Source organism: Phacochoerus africanus, chromosome 1, assembly GCF_016906955.1.
Source record: "Phacochoerus africanus isolate WHEZ1 chromosome 1, ROS_Pafr_v1, whole genome shotgun sequence".
In the NCBI taxonomy this organism is placed as follows: domain Eukaryota; kingdom Metazoa; phylum Chordata; class Mammalia; order Artiodactyla; family Suidae; genus Phacochoerus; species Phacochoerus africanus.
Window position 1 is genome coordinate 213,275,835 of NC_062544.1, and position 16,146 is coordinate 213,291,980.

Sequence of the window (16,146 nt, forward strand, 5' to 3'; positions counted from 1 at the left end):
ATAAGGAAAATTGTATTTTAACTAATATATATCAAGTAAACACAGTTAAGAGCCTGAGGACAACACAGGTTATGTGAGCAAATAATCATTTAAAATAAATATATCTTCTAACTTGGACACATTTCATCCAGTAGTACTAAGAGTACTATCAAATGAAATCACCAGTAGCAATTGGTAGCAAGTTCTCAAATATTGTGAGAAATGGCGGTAGCAGAAGAATGGATATAAGCAAACATATGCTTATTGTACTCAATGCTGCAGGAATTGAATCTTTCCCAATTTGAGTACATACTGAGTACTTTTGTTTTCTTTTGTTTTTGTTTTTTTTTTTTTTTTCTTTTTTAGGGCCGCACCCACAGCATATGGAGGTTCCCAGGGTGAGGGTCTAATCAGAGCTACAGCTGCCAGCCCACACCACAGCCACAGCAATGCCAGATCTGAGCCTCGTCTGTGGTCTACGCCACAGCTCATGGCAATGCTGGATCCTTAACCCACTGAGTGAGGCCAGGAATGGAACCTGCAACCTCATGGTTCCCAGTTGGATTCGTTTCCACTGCACCACGACAGGAACTCCCAGAGTACTTTTTGAAATTAACTTTGTTTTCACATCTCTGGAACATATTAAAATATTTTGGATTTTATCTTTTTTTTTCTTGCATGTATTAAATTGAACATACAGTTTGCATACAATTTGACCACTAGATGGTGCTCATATAGCAGGGATTTGTTTATATATGATCAGTTTTTCTTGATAAATAACAAGTCTATGTTATCAGTCTTCTTAGTTTAGTATTGTCTTAGTGCAGTTACATGTTTTAAGATTTAATAGGTCAAACCATAGTGATAAAAGGATAAGGAAAATGCTTGTTAGGTTTCTTTTACTGTACATTGCCGTTGTGGTTACTTAGTAATTTTTTTTCTTTTTTTTTTTTTTGTCTTTTTGCCATTTCTTGGGCTGCTCCCACAGCATATGGAAGTTCCCAGGCTAGGGGTCGAATCAGAGCTGCAGCCACCAGCCTACGCCAGAGCCACCCCAACACTGGATCCGAGCCGCGTCTGCAACCTACACCACAGCTCACGGCAACGCTGGATCGTTAATCCACTGACCAAGGGCAGGGACCGAACCCGCAACCTCATGGTTCCTAGTCAGATTCGTTAACCACTGTGCCACGACGGGAACTCCAGTAATTTTTTTTCTAATATTTTAGAGTTTCAATATTGTTTTTCCTCTGATTCTTTTAAAAATTTTCACTAAGATTATTTAGTCATTGCCTTAATTACTATACTTCAGGACTTCCAGGTTTATGTGCAGGTTTGGAAAGGTGTACAAATAATTGAGGGCCTATCCTGTATAAATTTTTGAACTGTCTTTACTTCCATTTAGTGTTATAAACATTTCTTATGATCATAAATTTTGTATAATCGTATTTTAAGTATGTAATTATCCACTAAATGGATGTGCTTAAGCTTACTTATACTTTCTCCTGTTCAGATTCAGCTATAGGTGATAATTATCATTCTGTGAAAGAGAAAAATTTATACAGAAAAAAGAATGTTAGGCTTGCAGGATAGCTCAGTGGTAGAGCCTTTGCAGAAAATAAATGTTAATTCTTTATATATCATATTAAAATGTTAATAGTGTTTGTTTTGGTGATTTTAGCATTGTGCAGTATTCTTTAAAATTCACTATTTTAAATAGACTTTGCAGGTTCTATAATGAATTTAAAATTTGTTTTAATGAAATTGTATTTATCCTTTAGCTCTGCTACATGAATAGGATTATTCTAATGCAGAGTTCAGTGAATTGGTTGCCTTCTGCCTCCCAGTCAGGTCATACATGGTTTTGTATGCATGTATTGACTCCTGGACAATAGATAAGATGACCTGAGATTTCTATAGCTCAGGTAATGAGGCCTTTTTGATAAAGAAGCCTTTCTCAAAACTCGAAGTTGCTTTCTATTTTATTTTATTTATTTTGTTTATTTATTTAGGGCCACACCATGGCACATGGAAGTTCCCAGGCTAGGGGTAGAATTGGAGCTGTAGCTACTGGACTACACCACAGCCATAGCAACACGGGATCCAAGTAGCATCAGTGACCTACACACCACAGCTCATGGCAATGTTGGATCCCCAACCCACTGAGCAAGGCCAGGATCAAATGCACAACCCCATGGATACTAGTGGGATTCATTTCCACTGTGCCACAATGGCAACTCCTCTTTTTATTTTGATTTTTATTTGCTTTTTAGGGCTGCAGCTATGGCATGTGGAGGTTCCCAGACTAGGGGTCGAATAGGAGCTGCGTCTTCCACCTGCACCACAGCCCTCGGTGCCAGATCCTTAACCCCCCCACTGAGCCAGGCCAGGGATGGAACCCACATTCTCAGAGATACTAGTCAGGTTCATTACCGCTAAGCCAGGACAGGAACTCCCTGATAGTTGCTTTCTTGATGTCAGTGGATTTGAATAGGAAATTTCCATATTGGGAAGATTTCTTCCTCGTACTTGGGATATAGGGGGTTGGAATATTGCTCTAGCATAAGCAGTCACTGTACACAAATGGCTTACTATTCCATCTGTGTTGGTACTTTTGCAGCTTGAGTAGGATATTTGCATTTGACATTTGTTTTCAATTTCCTCATCCATACCAATCCAGAGTAACAGAATCTTTATCAGTCCTCGAGTTCCCCTAGCCCTGGGTTTTCAACATATATGGATCAAGGCACATATTCAGGAGTCAAACCAATTACTACAGCATTTGTATAAACCACATTAATTGGTTCTTTATTAAGTGCCTGGTCCATAGAAATTTGTTTTAGGAGATTTTATTATTTTCCTTCAGAGAAGATTCTTAGTTCTCTGCCTACCCTTAATGTTTTCCTCTATTCCCCTGCTCCCAAATAGATGAGACCAATCCATGTAGGGCCATAAAACTGCCAGCTACTGTCTGCACAGTCCTTGGGAAGAAGCACCAAACTTCACAATAATCGGTCCTAAAACATATTCCTCCTAGGAGAGTCCCACATGACTCTCAGCCTTTGTTGGGTATGCTCTTATATATTACAGATGGAATCATAGAGACAAGATTGGCATCTTTTATTAGTGAACTGAGAATTACAGTAAACCTGGAGGTTGTAGTTTGCCAATACTGTTTTCTAGTAGGCTGCGTTTAGTTGGTGCTAGTAGACAAAAGTAAAAATTTTGTCAGTCCCCATCTGAAAAAATATTCATGACTGAGGTTGGGAATTAGGATGTGCTTATATCAACCTAAAAATGGAATTACTCAACTATCAGTAAATGATCAAATAGCATTTTTATTCATATATTATTTTTAAATGACCATTTATTGTATTATATACTAATGTAGCATAGTGTTAAAAGGACACACTTAGGAATCTGGTTCTCAAACTTGAGGGTGATTAGGAGTCTGTTAGGGGGCTCTTTAAAAAAGAAAATTCCCAGATCTCTCTTACCCTTAAAAATTCTGATGGGGAGTCTGCATTTTTTTTTTTTTTGAAGTATAGTTGATTTACAGTGTCATGTTAGTTGTAACATGTACAGCACAGTGATTCATTTAAACATATATATTTATATAATTTTTCAGATTCTTTCCATGTATAGGTTATTGCAAAATATTGAGTGTAGTTCCCTGTGCTATAATAGATCCCAGTCTGCATTTTTTGACCAGCCCTTAGGTGATTCTGAGGTGGATTACTGTGTTGAGAAACACAGAGATATAAGATGTCAGAAAGTATCTCTTTAGCAATCAAATGGTAGTATTTTGTGAACCAGAGTATTATTTATGTAGCATTGGATAAAAGATGTTTTACAGGCTATATTTAAAAAAAAAAAAAAAAACTTTAAATTTTTTGCAGTTTACAAATTATTAATTTTGTAATCTTAATGTTTATATCAGAGAGATGCTGCTGATTTTAACTGTTTTTATCACAAAAGTTCCAGAAGCCAAATACTTACTTTGCTATTTATTCTGTTTCCTTCATAAGACTCAAAGCATTTAAAACCAATGTATTACATAAAATGATCATGCTGCATTCCAAATGGATTTCTCTCCATCATTAGATCCTCAGAGTTTAATGTAGATAGTACTTCTTAAGACCTTAGTGCTATTTAATATAAGTGCCTTCCTTACGTAGAAATTTGTATGTGAATGAAAAGGCTCCTTTAGTAAAATTATTTTAAACAATCAGAACTGTTAGCAGAGAGAATCCTCTTGTATTTTTAAATTCAGTTCAAAATTATAATTTATTTAAGCAGTGAAGATGCCATTGGATTTTACTTCAGACTGTGATTGAAACTTGGTAATCCAGGGTTTCTCCACCCAGTGCATTAAATCAGGCATCCCCAAAGGGGCTTGGTAGTCCAGTGTTTATAACATCCTTCTTTACCTGCTAATCGACCTCACTTCCTGGATTTCAGTCCGTCTAGTTATCAGCTAACAAAAGAACAGCTTTTGGTTCCTGCAGACGCTGGTGAAAAAATAATCATGAAAAAGAAATCCACCTTATGCCGTCTTTTTTGTCTGCAAATATAAACTCAGCCATCATACAGCTCACAGGTACAGAGGGAAGATACAAGCTCTTTCATGGGAAGAAATTACAGAGAAAATGAGCATCATTTTTCAAGGTTTTTATTTTCCATGATCTACAAGTGATGCTGCTGTAATTCTAGCTGCAGTTTTTACCGATCATTCACCACTCAGCAGCTGGTAGAGAAGTAAGACTGCTTGGCAACCACCTGCAGGGCAGCAGAGATGAATTACATTTTCGGGAACAACACACTTCTGTACTCTCGCGCCAGTCGAGGAGGCAATACTAGCTCTAGCCATGGCTCAGTAGGCCCAAAGCAGAAACACTGGGCAAAAAAGGGCTCATCAGATGAACTGCAGGCTGAGCCAGAACCTTCACGCTGGCAGCAGATAGTTGCATTTTTCACTCGAAGACACAGCTTTATTGACTGCATCTCGGTAGCCACCAGCTCCACCCAGGTAACCTACAACTTGTTGAAATTATATTCAGTATATTTTGGTTTGTGTTTGCTTTGGAAAAATGTGTTAGTAATGATTTCTTATCATTAAAACATAGAGTTTTATGCACTGAAACCTAGAATGCGCAGAGATGTACATTTTCAGTCCATCTATGCAGGTCTTTACCTTTAAAGGGGAAACAAAAATATTTTCCCTTTTGCTCTTATGTAATGCCAAACAAAACAGTCTTAGACTCTGTTGAATGACTTCTCTAAAAATATAAAGCCATTCAAACATAAATTAATGTAAATTACTAATGCTTGTCTCTTTATTTTCACACTATGTTAAATGCTATAAAGAATGATGTCTGACCAAAGAGAATACTTGTTTGTTTAGCTTTTATATGTCATTAGATAATCTCAGGGAGATTGTTATCATAAAGAAATAGAAGATAACTTGAGATATTTTTATTTTCTGGTTTTTGAAAACAGATTAAATTGAATACAGTTGGCTATTATATATATTAATATCTTAAAGTTATTAAATTATGATTTATTCAAGAGATTTAATGAATCCTTCCATTTCTATAAATATATTATCTAGGGTTAATTTTAAAGCAGTAAACTTGTGTAATTACATGGTTATAGGAACATTTTTTCAAATATTCAATTGATAGTTTAAGAAACTAAGCAAACCCTAAAAGTCTCCTAAGTAAAAAAAAAAAATTAAAAATCACATAAAATCACCTCTTTTTGAGAATGAGTACTGAAAATATGAGGAAAATATAAATTAATAATTTGAGTGAAATGCCCATTATTTGATATTAAAGGAAAGGGTTGAGGGAATATTTGTATTTTAAAACATCTTTAAATAGAGATTCATTCAACTTCAGTAAAAATGAAAGGATAAGAATTAGTCTAATTTAAAAACAAGATGAGAATGCTGTTGTTCTTTTATATCAAGTATTTAAATTAAAATGTATACCTTAGGGCCTGTTTTTTTTAAAAAAATCTTTTTTTTAAAGTAATTAGAAGCAGCATAAAAAGTAAATGTCACTAGTTTCTTTTTGATTACTAGAATTGTTCTTCAGTAGTTTTTATTTTTAAATAATGACAAATTTCTTAAGTACAAATACTCTACTTGTTTTTCTTACATGTTGGAGAAAAATTGAATTATTGAGGTAGGGAGAGTCATCAGTTGTTTTTACGTAGGCAGTGAGGTTAGTTATTATCAAAACTTATTCAGGAGCAATGATTGATTTAACTCTTAGATTGACCACTGTACCAAGAATGTAACTTAACTTGATTTTGACTGTGATTACATATAGCAAAAAGGAACACAGAGACTAAAGCTTGGCATTGTTATTCACTATAGATGAATATTAAGTGATGTTTTCTATTGTCAGTAAGAAATGTTAAAAACTTTATATACACACAGCTATTGATATATAATTTATCTTATAAAGGGCATACAAATAAAAAACAAGCAAAATAGTTCACATATAAAACTTTTGACACCATGGAATGACATTATAGTTGCCTAGGAGTTGGGCCAAAAAGTTGCTATTCATTGCACTAAAATTGAATGTTAATAGGAACTATTTGCATTTGATCCTTCAAAACCATTTAAAATTTTACCTTCCTCCCATTTGGCTCAGATTATATCTTTCAGACATCTTTCATTACTTAATTAAAAAAAAGTCTTAATAAAAAACGTCTTTTATTACCTTTGAATTTCATTTCTACAAATGTAAACACTAGGTTAGAGTTTTAGCTTTTATTTCTCCTGATCTGGAGTACCAACATGTCATTTTTCTTACTGATGAGTTGGGTATTTTAAATATCCAAGTCTTTTGATGTAACTCACTGGAATTCATTTTACAGGGTATAATATAATAGGACTGAAGAAGAATGCTAAACATATTTAGATTTTAGTTGATGCTAGAATATGTTTTTCTATTTGATCTGCTGATTCATGCTGGCAGTTTTATTTTGTAGCACCAAAAGGATTTGTATATTGTTATAAACAAAACAGATTAATGAAATTTCATAACTTAGTGAGCATATGCTATATACCTATGAGTATATATGTATGATAGTGTTTTGTCTTGTGATTGATAAATATCAGTAGTGATAACCAGTCTCCTATTTCACTATTGTCAGAAATATTCTTTTGTAAGATTTGATAGCAAGGTTAATTCTAATTCCTTATAACTATGATACATGGTACTTTTAGCGATTTTGTGTCAGATCCTACTATAATATGTAGAACTTATTAGTAAGTCATTACTGTTTCTTAAATATTAAGGAAGCCAAGTGGTTATAAACTTATGCAAGACCCCCAGCTTTTAGAATATGGCTTGCCATATAGTTGGTGCTCAGTAAATGTTTATGGAATTGATTTATTAACTAATTTCCATTTCATTCACCTGGAATCTTGTTGGCTCATGGCCTTCTGAAATATGGCACCTAATCTGAAACTTCCTGGGTACCTGTATTTATTAGATTCACTATATTGCTGTCATAAATGCCTGTAATTCTTCACAGTAGCCCATATCTTCCTCTACTTTCCTTTTCTTCCCCTCCATTCTTCATATTTTCCTCAGGCTGCACAAATCTCCCATGTACTACCTGATTTCCTCACCCCTTTGAATCTTTACCCAGTGATAATAGCCATTCAGACTATCTTATGAACTGTCTCTAATTTTTGTCATTTGGCTTTATGTATCTCAAAAGTTTATGTCGTGAGGCTTTTTGTTTGTTCTTTAATGGTAAATTAAGATGAGTTTCTTACGAATTATTTTACTTTGGTCTAATTTTTTCTATTTGGGGCTTCATACTACTTATGTTCTTAACTTTGAATAGTTATTATAATATAGAAAATGTCTCCTCATTGTCAAGCCCTACTCAGTTCCTCATCTCAGCATTCCTTCTATTCTATTTAGAATCTCTTGATGCCAGTGTGCCCTGTCCTGTTTAGTGTATGCAGCTCTCTTCAGAGACAATTTTTGTATTCAGCAGGATTTTAAAGAACTCTAGTACAGTAATCTAGACTTTGCTACTTGATTATCTCTTAAGTAAAAACTTTTATCTACTTAATGATGTTAGTGTTTATTAATAAGAATAGGAGCCATACAAACTTTGAACAGCTGTAACATGGTATGTCGCTTTAAAGGTGTGCACTGTTCCCATGTTTTAGAAAGCTTCAAAGTCCCTAACATGGAATCATTATAAATATCAGAATAGAATTTCCCCCTCCCCCAGACAGGTGACTGCCAAACTGAGCTGAAAATAGCAAAATCCTTTTCCTAGGAATGATTGGAACAGACATGATGACTTATCATAATTGAAGTGGGACAGTAAAATTTTAACAGGAATGAATATTAGCCCCATGAGTTGATTAATCTGCTTTTCAGAGGAAAAACTCTGTCCTAAGTTAAAATACAGGAAAACACAAGGAGATACCCAGTGTTCAGATACCAGAAAAATAAATAAGTTAATTCATCTAAAAAGGATATTATTGTCCTAAACTGGTACATTCTGGAGTATAAAGGATTTAATTTTTAGAGCTCTGTATAGAATATATTGTCCCCAAATTTAAGATAATAGCATCAACCTAATTGACTTAATGGTATTAAGTGATCAGATGTATGTAACATATTTAGAATAGTGCTTGGCAGCCATTATTGTTTTTTATCATATTTTTAATTGCTTGATTTTGATAGTGTTTGATAAATTCGAATTAGATAAATAGCAATTGCAGTACTTAGGATAGTGCAGTTCATTTATTCATGACCTCATTACCATTGACTGTACCACTTAAAAATCTCCGTTGCAAGCATTTCGAACCAGCACTTTCTTTCTTTTCAGCTCACCACCCCCACTAGTTTTTCTGTTTTTTTGGTTTTTTTATCCTCTAAAGACCTCTAGCCAGCCTCTATCACTTCTTTTGTGCTCTCACTTCTCTTCTTGTCTTGCTCTAATTCCTTGGTCCCTAACTCTAAATACAGCCTTTCATGATCTGAACTCTCTTGCTCCTCTTTCACTTCATTGGTAAGATCCAAATTGGTTAATTGCAACTCTCTCTCCTCTGAATCAGCTCTAAAGCTGCACATTAAACTTCCAGTACCTGTTTCCTGGCCCTCCTTTTCAGTTGATGGTATTATTCTCTATTCCATCCTGTTAAAATAAATGATCCATCTGTGTTCTTCAATCTCACCCTTCACTTCTGTGCTAGATGTTACTCATTTTGGGTATTCAGTGACTTCTTAAATAATCCCTTTTCTTCATTGCATTATCTGTTCCTCCCTCCATACTGGATTATTCCCATTAGCATGCATACCCAATGTAGTACCTCTCGTTAAAACAACCAGCCAGTGGGAATTCATTTGTGGCTCAGTGGGTTAAGGATCCAGTGTTGTCTCTGCTGTGGCTCTAGTTGCTGCTGTAGCTCAGGTTCCATCCCTCACCTGGGAACTTCCGCAAGCCCTGGGTGTGGCCACAAAACTACAGCAACAGCAGCAGCAACAGCCAACCAACCAAAAAACTCTTTTTTGGGCTATGGACCATCAAATCCAATGACCGGTTCTTCATTTTCATTTATCTTGACCCCACAACAGCTTTTGACACAACCGACTGTTCCCTCCTTTAAATTCTTTTTTTCTTTGACTCTTGAACACCATTCTTTTGATATTCTCCAAACCTCAATTTCCTTGGCAGTATCCTCTTCATCTTCTTACCACTTACTTATTGTTAGAGTGACTCGGGCATCAGACCTTGAACTTTGCTCCTTTTATATTCACATTTCAGATGATCTCATCCAGGTACCTTTAAATAACATCAGTATTTATATCTTTAGTTCAGAACTGATCCCTGTACACTAGACTTGTATATCTAGCTCTCCTACTCAGTATCTCCACTTGGATAAGTATCTGAAAGTTAACATGTCACAAATAGAGTTTCTAATTTTATTGTTCTCTCCCATCTTATTCATTCAGTGTACAAGTCACTGATAGGCTGAAGATAACCTTTTATTTTCTATTTATTTTCCTTTACTCCACAGGCAATAGGAAATTCTCTTGGTTTAATGTTTAGAATATATTATGATAGAAATACATCTCACCACTTCTACAACTACTAAATTCAAATTATTTAATTTGTTGTCTGAACTAGAGCAGTAAATATCTATCTAGTCCCCCGTCTCCATTCTTTACTCTCACTGGTTTGTTCTTTACCTAGCAGCCAGCATTCTTTATCCTTACAGAATGTCAGTTCCTGTCAGTACCTTGTTTTTACCCCTCTCATGGCTTCCAATTCAATTTATAAAATCCTAAATCCTTATTTACCATAGACCAAAAGGCCCTTTATTATCTAGCCCCTGGTGGTATCTCTAATCCCATTTCCTGCTGCTCCCTCTCTTACTTTCCTTTGCTACATTGGCTTGTTCCTGTTCCTCAAATATATCAAGCATGTGGCCCTCTCAGAGCCTTAATCTTGCCTAGAACATTCTTTCTTCATATATCCTCATAGTCCATTTCCTTACTTCCTTCAGATTTCTGCTCATCTTTTAATCTTCTCAGAGGGTCTTCCTGGATTCTTGTCTAAGGTAGCAGGCACTCCTTCACTCCAGACATCACTGACTTCTTACCTTTTAAAATATTTTTCTTAATAGCACTTAATACTACCTGATTCTTTATAAGTTTTTAATCTGTCTGGATTTTCTCTTAGACCTTCTGTGAAGCATAATCACACTTTATCTAGTGTTATACTGATCCTGATGATTCTCTTCTTATTTACCCTTATGGAAAGAAATAACCCATGAGGAGGTCAGGCAGAGAGATAAGAGGAGAGACACTATTCAGTTTACTTATAACTAGGATGACTAGATCAAACTTGGAGTACTTTAGATGGGAAGAGGGAGCTGGTAATAAATAAAGTAGGACAGCAGGCATAAATACAGACCTCCTAGGCAAACAGACATATGGTACATCATTTATAACCGTTTATATCTTATTATTCCCACTGGGCAGCAGGCCTAACTAGTCACACCAAGCCATTTCCACCTTGGACCAACATGAATTGGCCTAACCTTTTTATCTCTATGTTTGAAATATTTGGCCTCATGCCTAATGATAGTTGTATTTTGAAATGATCAAATATATGTATTTTTTCTTCACCTCTAAGGGATGAAATTGCCTATATTCAGCAATATAATGCCTTTGTATTAAACTAGAATATATAGAGAGTAAGTAGACAATCCTCTTAAACTACTTTGGAAATCTAAGTCTGATAGTAGGATAGTTTCAAGGAGAATGGGTAGAAATAGTCTCTTTGAGTATTGATTAAGCAAGTAATCAAAGTTAGGATAAAAATTCTCTTATACTGGTTGTGAGATGCTGCTCATTGGCAAGTTTAATTTCCTACTCAAAGGCCAGTCATTTTGTAAAATTAATACCATTACTTAGATTTGGAAATGAATTGTTTTCTTTTTCACCCAAAGAATACCTACTCAAAAATATGTTTAAATGATGTTTGGGATCTAGTTATTGGTATACCCAGACACTTTAGAAACGCATAAAGTTGAAGATTAAACACAACGTAATTGTTTACAGTGGTTATATAAGCTTTTAAAAAATATCAGATTGACCATACAATTCAGCAGTCACACTCTTGTTTTTTACCCAAATGAGATGAATGCTTATGTGCACATGAAAACTTGTGCTCAAATGCTTATAGAAGCTTTTATTCATGATTGCCAAAACTTGGAAGCAACCAAGATGACTGAACTTCAGTAGGTAAATGGATAAATCAACTGTGCTATAGCCAGACAATGAAATATTATTCAGTGTTAAAAAGAAATGGAGGAATTCCCATCCTCGCTCAGTGGTTAAGGAATCCGACTAGGAACCATGAGGTTGCGGGTTCGATCCCTGGCCCTGCTCAGTGGGTTAAGGATCTGGCGTTGCTGTGAGCTGTAGCATAGGTTGCAGACGTGGCTCAGATCCAGCGTTGGTGTGGCTCTGGCATAGACTGGCAGCTTCAGCTCCAATTAGACCCCTAGCCTGGGAACCTCCATATGCCGCAGATGCAGCCCTAGAAAAAGACAAAAAAAAAAAAGGAAAGATGTGGAGGAACTTTAAATATATATTACTAAGTGAAAAGCAACAATCTGAAAAGGCTACATATTGTATGCTTCCAACTATATGACATTCTGGAAAAGGCAAAACTATGGAGACAGTAAAAAGGTTGCTAGGGTTAGAGAAGAAGGAGGGATGAATAGAGCACAAAGGATTTTTTAATTCAGTGAAACTATTCTGTATGACACTGTGATGGTAGATACATGACATTATAAATTTGTTCCATACCCACAGAATGTACAACATCAAGAGTGAACCCTAGTGTAACTCTGAACTTTGGGTAATAATGGTGTGTCACTGTAGGTTCATCAACTGTACACTGAATAGCTTAAGTGGGGAGTGTTGATAATGGGGAGGCAATACAGATGTGTGGGCAGAGGTTATATGGGAACTCTATAGTTTCAGCTCACTTTTGCTGTGAACCTAAAACTGCTATAAAAAAAAAAAAGCCTATTAAGAGAACAACATTGATATCTTAAGGTGGATTAGATTGGCTATTTAATTGTCCTATTAAAAGAACAGCATTGATATCTTAAGGTGGATTAGTTTGAAGAACTAAGTGAAATTTGTTACATAAATTCTTTATAAATAGGAAGTGTGTTGCATTCATCTTTAAGCTTCAATATAGTGTCATGATTGTTAGATTGTCTTTTTGTCAAGGAAGAAATTTTACAAGCTGCAATTTATATATTTCTATGTTAATACATATATAAAAATGTGTTTATATATTTATATGTAATTTCAGAGTTAACTTTTTTTTTTTTGGTCTTTTCACAGGTGAAGCATATGGAAGTTCCCAGCCTAGGGGTCAAATCAGAGCTCAGCCTACACCGCAGTTCACGGCAATGCCAGATCCTTAACCCACTGAGGGAGGCCAGGGATCAAACCTGCATCCTCATGGATACTAGTCAGGCTCGTTAACCACTGAACCACGATGGGAGCTCCCTAGAGTTAACTTTTAAAATAATATATTAATAAAAGTGATGAAAAATGACTTGCTCACATGCTGTGGGGTCAGGATAGGCGATTCAGCCTGCAGAACAATTTGCCCTGTATTTCAAGCATTATTTTCATGAGAATTGTGCTCTATACCTCTTATCACAACTGTATTTCAGTAATCAACTGGGTAATGATTTGTTTAATACCAGCTGCTAAACATCAGCTTCACAAGAGCTGGTAGTATGAATATATGTTTTCTTTTGTATCCCCAGTGCCTAGCATGGTGAATGCACATGATGACTATTTGTTGAATGAATAAACAAATGTTAATATATGTTTATTTGCATTTAATCCGATGATGAGAACAAGGAAGTTTGGAACTTCTAAATATGATTTGGCTACTATACATTTCCCAGGCCCAGTTTTATGTAGAACTGTGGCCTTTAAATTAGCGAGTCTGCATTACAGGATTTTATAAAATCGTGTATATTTCAAAAGTAATTTGAAGCCCTCTGTGAAAAAATTTAGGCACATATTCTTAACATATGAAGAACTAAAATTTTTATTGTTAAAATTTTAATTGGTATCATTTTCGTTAAAGATCTTTCACTGTGTTACTCTTTGTATTTTCTGCTGCTATGATTTCAGTAACATTTTCTGTCCTTCATTTTTATATCAAAATTTAGAATTTTAATAAAGGTAAAAATAGTTGTTCAGACCATGTGGAGAACAGTAGCCTACAATTATCACCCTGTTTCACAAACTTTAAATAAACCAAGTGATGTGATAATTTTACAGGCATATGCAAATCAATCAACAAAGACTGGACCTATTTTGTGCAAGTATGAACCAACTGCTATGATCTGGAAGCAGTAAAGCCTAAATACAACTTTTTCTGCCCCTAGATAGATTTCTTTAAAAGATTTTTTCCCCCTTGCCCCTTAACAGGAGACTTGCCTATTCATTCTTTGTCTATTAGTAAACCCTAAATATTTTCAGTATTTGTGAAATCTAAACTATGACTATTGACTCAGCCAGCTCTAGAGTGTGAAGAAATTATTGTTATGACAGAATAGGACCAATTGATTGCCTTAGAAAATGTTTGTTGATCCTGAGAAAAATAACTGAAGATTACAATCTGCAGTTTGAATCAAAACACATCCCAGATTCGTTTTTCTGTATTTAACTAGTCGTGGTAGAACCATCTAATATATCAAAGTATTATAGATTTGAAAAATAATCAGTTTGAAAGTATTTTGAAAGGCAGAAGAAAAAGATGAATACCAACCTTAGGAATTAATTGCTTCAACCATACTAAATATTCTCTTAGCTGTGGCGCTTTGGAAGAAATTACCTTCCGCTTGCAGAAAACAGGGATGAAAAAGTTACGTACATCAAGATTTAGTAAGAATTAAATGAGATAGTACATGTGAGGCCCTTATTGTAATACCTGACATCAGTAAAGTACCCATTATCATCATCATCATTTTTATCACTACTTTCATGACTACCATCATCATTGGTCCCACAAACTATTCCGGCCTTTTAAGCGAGGAATCTGGAGATACAGAGAACCAAACTCATCACGGAAAGATAATTATGTTTTAACAAGAGCATTGGTAACCTTGGCTGGATCTACCAGGAAAACAAAAATCACAGTAATCATTTTTAACAAAGAGAATGTAATATGAGGCGTGGTTAAAAAGGAATTGGAGAACTAAAAAAAATGAGAACACCAAGGTAAAACAGAGATAGTAACAACAGAAAGCAGCTACCACTGGGGACAGACCTGGGGACCAAGTTAATGTTAGTAGAGCCCAGAATTTTGGAGGAAGTTCACCACAGGTTTTAAATATGAACTGTCAGTGAGATTTAGTTCCTAATAGTTTTTAAAAGAAGTGAAAATCTTTTGAGCAAAAATTCTTAAATATGTTTATTTTAAAATAGAATATCATTAGGCAACTAGCTATTGTTAGAGAACAACATGAAACTGGCAATCTTTTTGGAATTTTTATATTTTGAAACTTATCTAAGGTTACCAAATGGTAGAACATCTTGAACACTTTCTGATTGGTAGTGGCTGCCCAAGAACACAGAATCTTTTAGCAATATCTGCTATGAATACAGCATGAAAAGGCTGGAGGGGAAGATGTACACAATCTCTTCCCTGAGTCACTTTTTCATTTTAGAGTGCTGATGAAATCAGTCTCTTTTGGCAGTCATATGGTTTCATTCATCCAACAAATATGTTTTAAATACTTCCTGTGTACTCAGTAATATTCTAGGCACCAAGCATATAAGACTAAACAGAACAAGAATCCCTGCTCTTACAGACGTTATATTAAAGGAAGAGAAGACAGACAATAAATGTAATTAACTAAAATATGTCATATGCTGGAGAAAAGGTAAAAAGAGAGAAGGCAGTGGGATATGTGTATATTTGTGCATATATCATGGAGGTGGGGATGAGGTTAATAGAATAAGAGAGTTTTTAATTAGAGGATGATATTTGAGTAAAGGCATGAAAGAGATTATGAAATTGGACCATGTGGATATCTGGGGCAAGAGCATTCTAGGCAGAGAAAAAATAAAAGAATCTGAGGCCAGAGTATGGTTAGAATATGAGGAAAATAGTAGAAAATAACTTCAGAAAGATAACAAGGGCCTGAATTATTACAGACTTGAACAAGAATGAATAGAATAGGATAAATGAATAATTACTAGGAAGCATTAAAGGCCCATTTTAGGTTAGTAATTATGAAGTCCATGGTTGTGCATGGTTCTGTAGCCATATTCTAATAAAATGGTGCTGGCGGGGGGAGTATATTGCAGTTGGTAGTTTCATACCCATTTGTTAATTATGTAACTGTATCTTTAAATCCAAGTTTTTGATCTGTTTTAACTTTTATTGATGGTTGGCTCATCCTTCTATCAATACAAATGGATAAGCTGAATACTGATAGAATACCAGCTTTTTGTAATAAAGGGATGATAGATAATCCCTTAGTTAAAACATCACGAATCTTAAAAGCAGAAATAGATTCATGAACTTAATGTTCTTTCTTGTGTTAACTAATAGATTTGT

General features: G+C 35.0%; 1 protein-coding gene across 10 annotated transcripts in view; it reads left to right on the forward strand.

Moving 5' to 3' along the window:
* Positions 1-16,146, forward strand: part of DLG1 (discs large MAGUK scaffold protein 1) — a 257,730-nt gene that overhangs the window by 95,808 nt on the left and 145,776 nt on the right. For 2 of the 10 annotated variants that reach the window (XM_047789358.1, XM_047789366.1), the window contains exon 1: positions 4,616-5,008. The exons of the other annotated variants lie outside the window; for them this stretch is intronic. In XM_047789358.1, coding sequence (XP_047645314.1) covers positions 4,775-5,008 — 234 coding nt within the window. In that variant the 5' untranslated portion in view covers positions 4,616-4,774. Of the gene's footprint in view, positions 1-4,615; positions 5,009-16,146 lie in introns of those variants that run through there. 10 annotated transcript variants of the gene reach the window in all.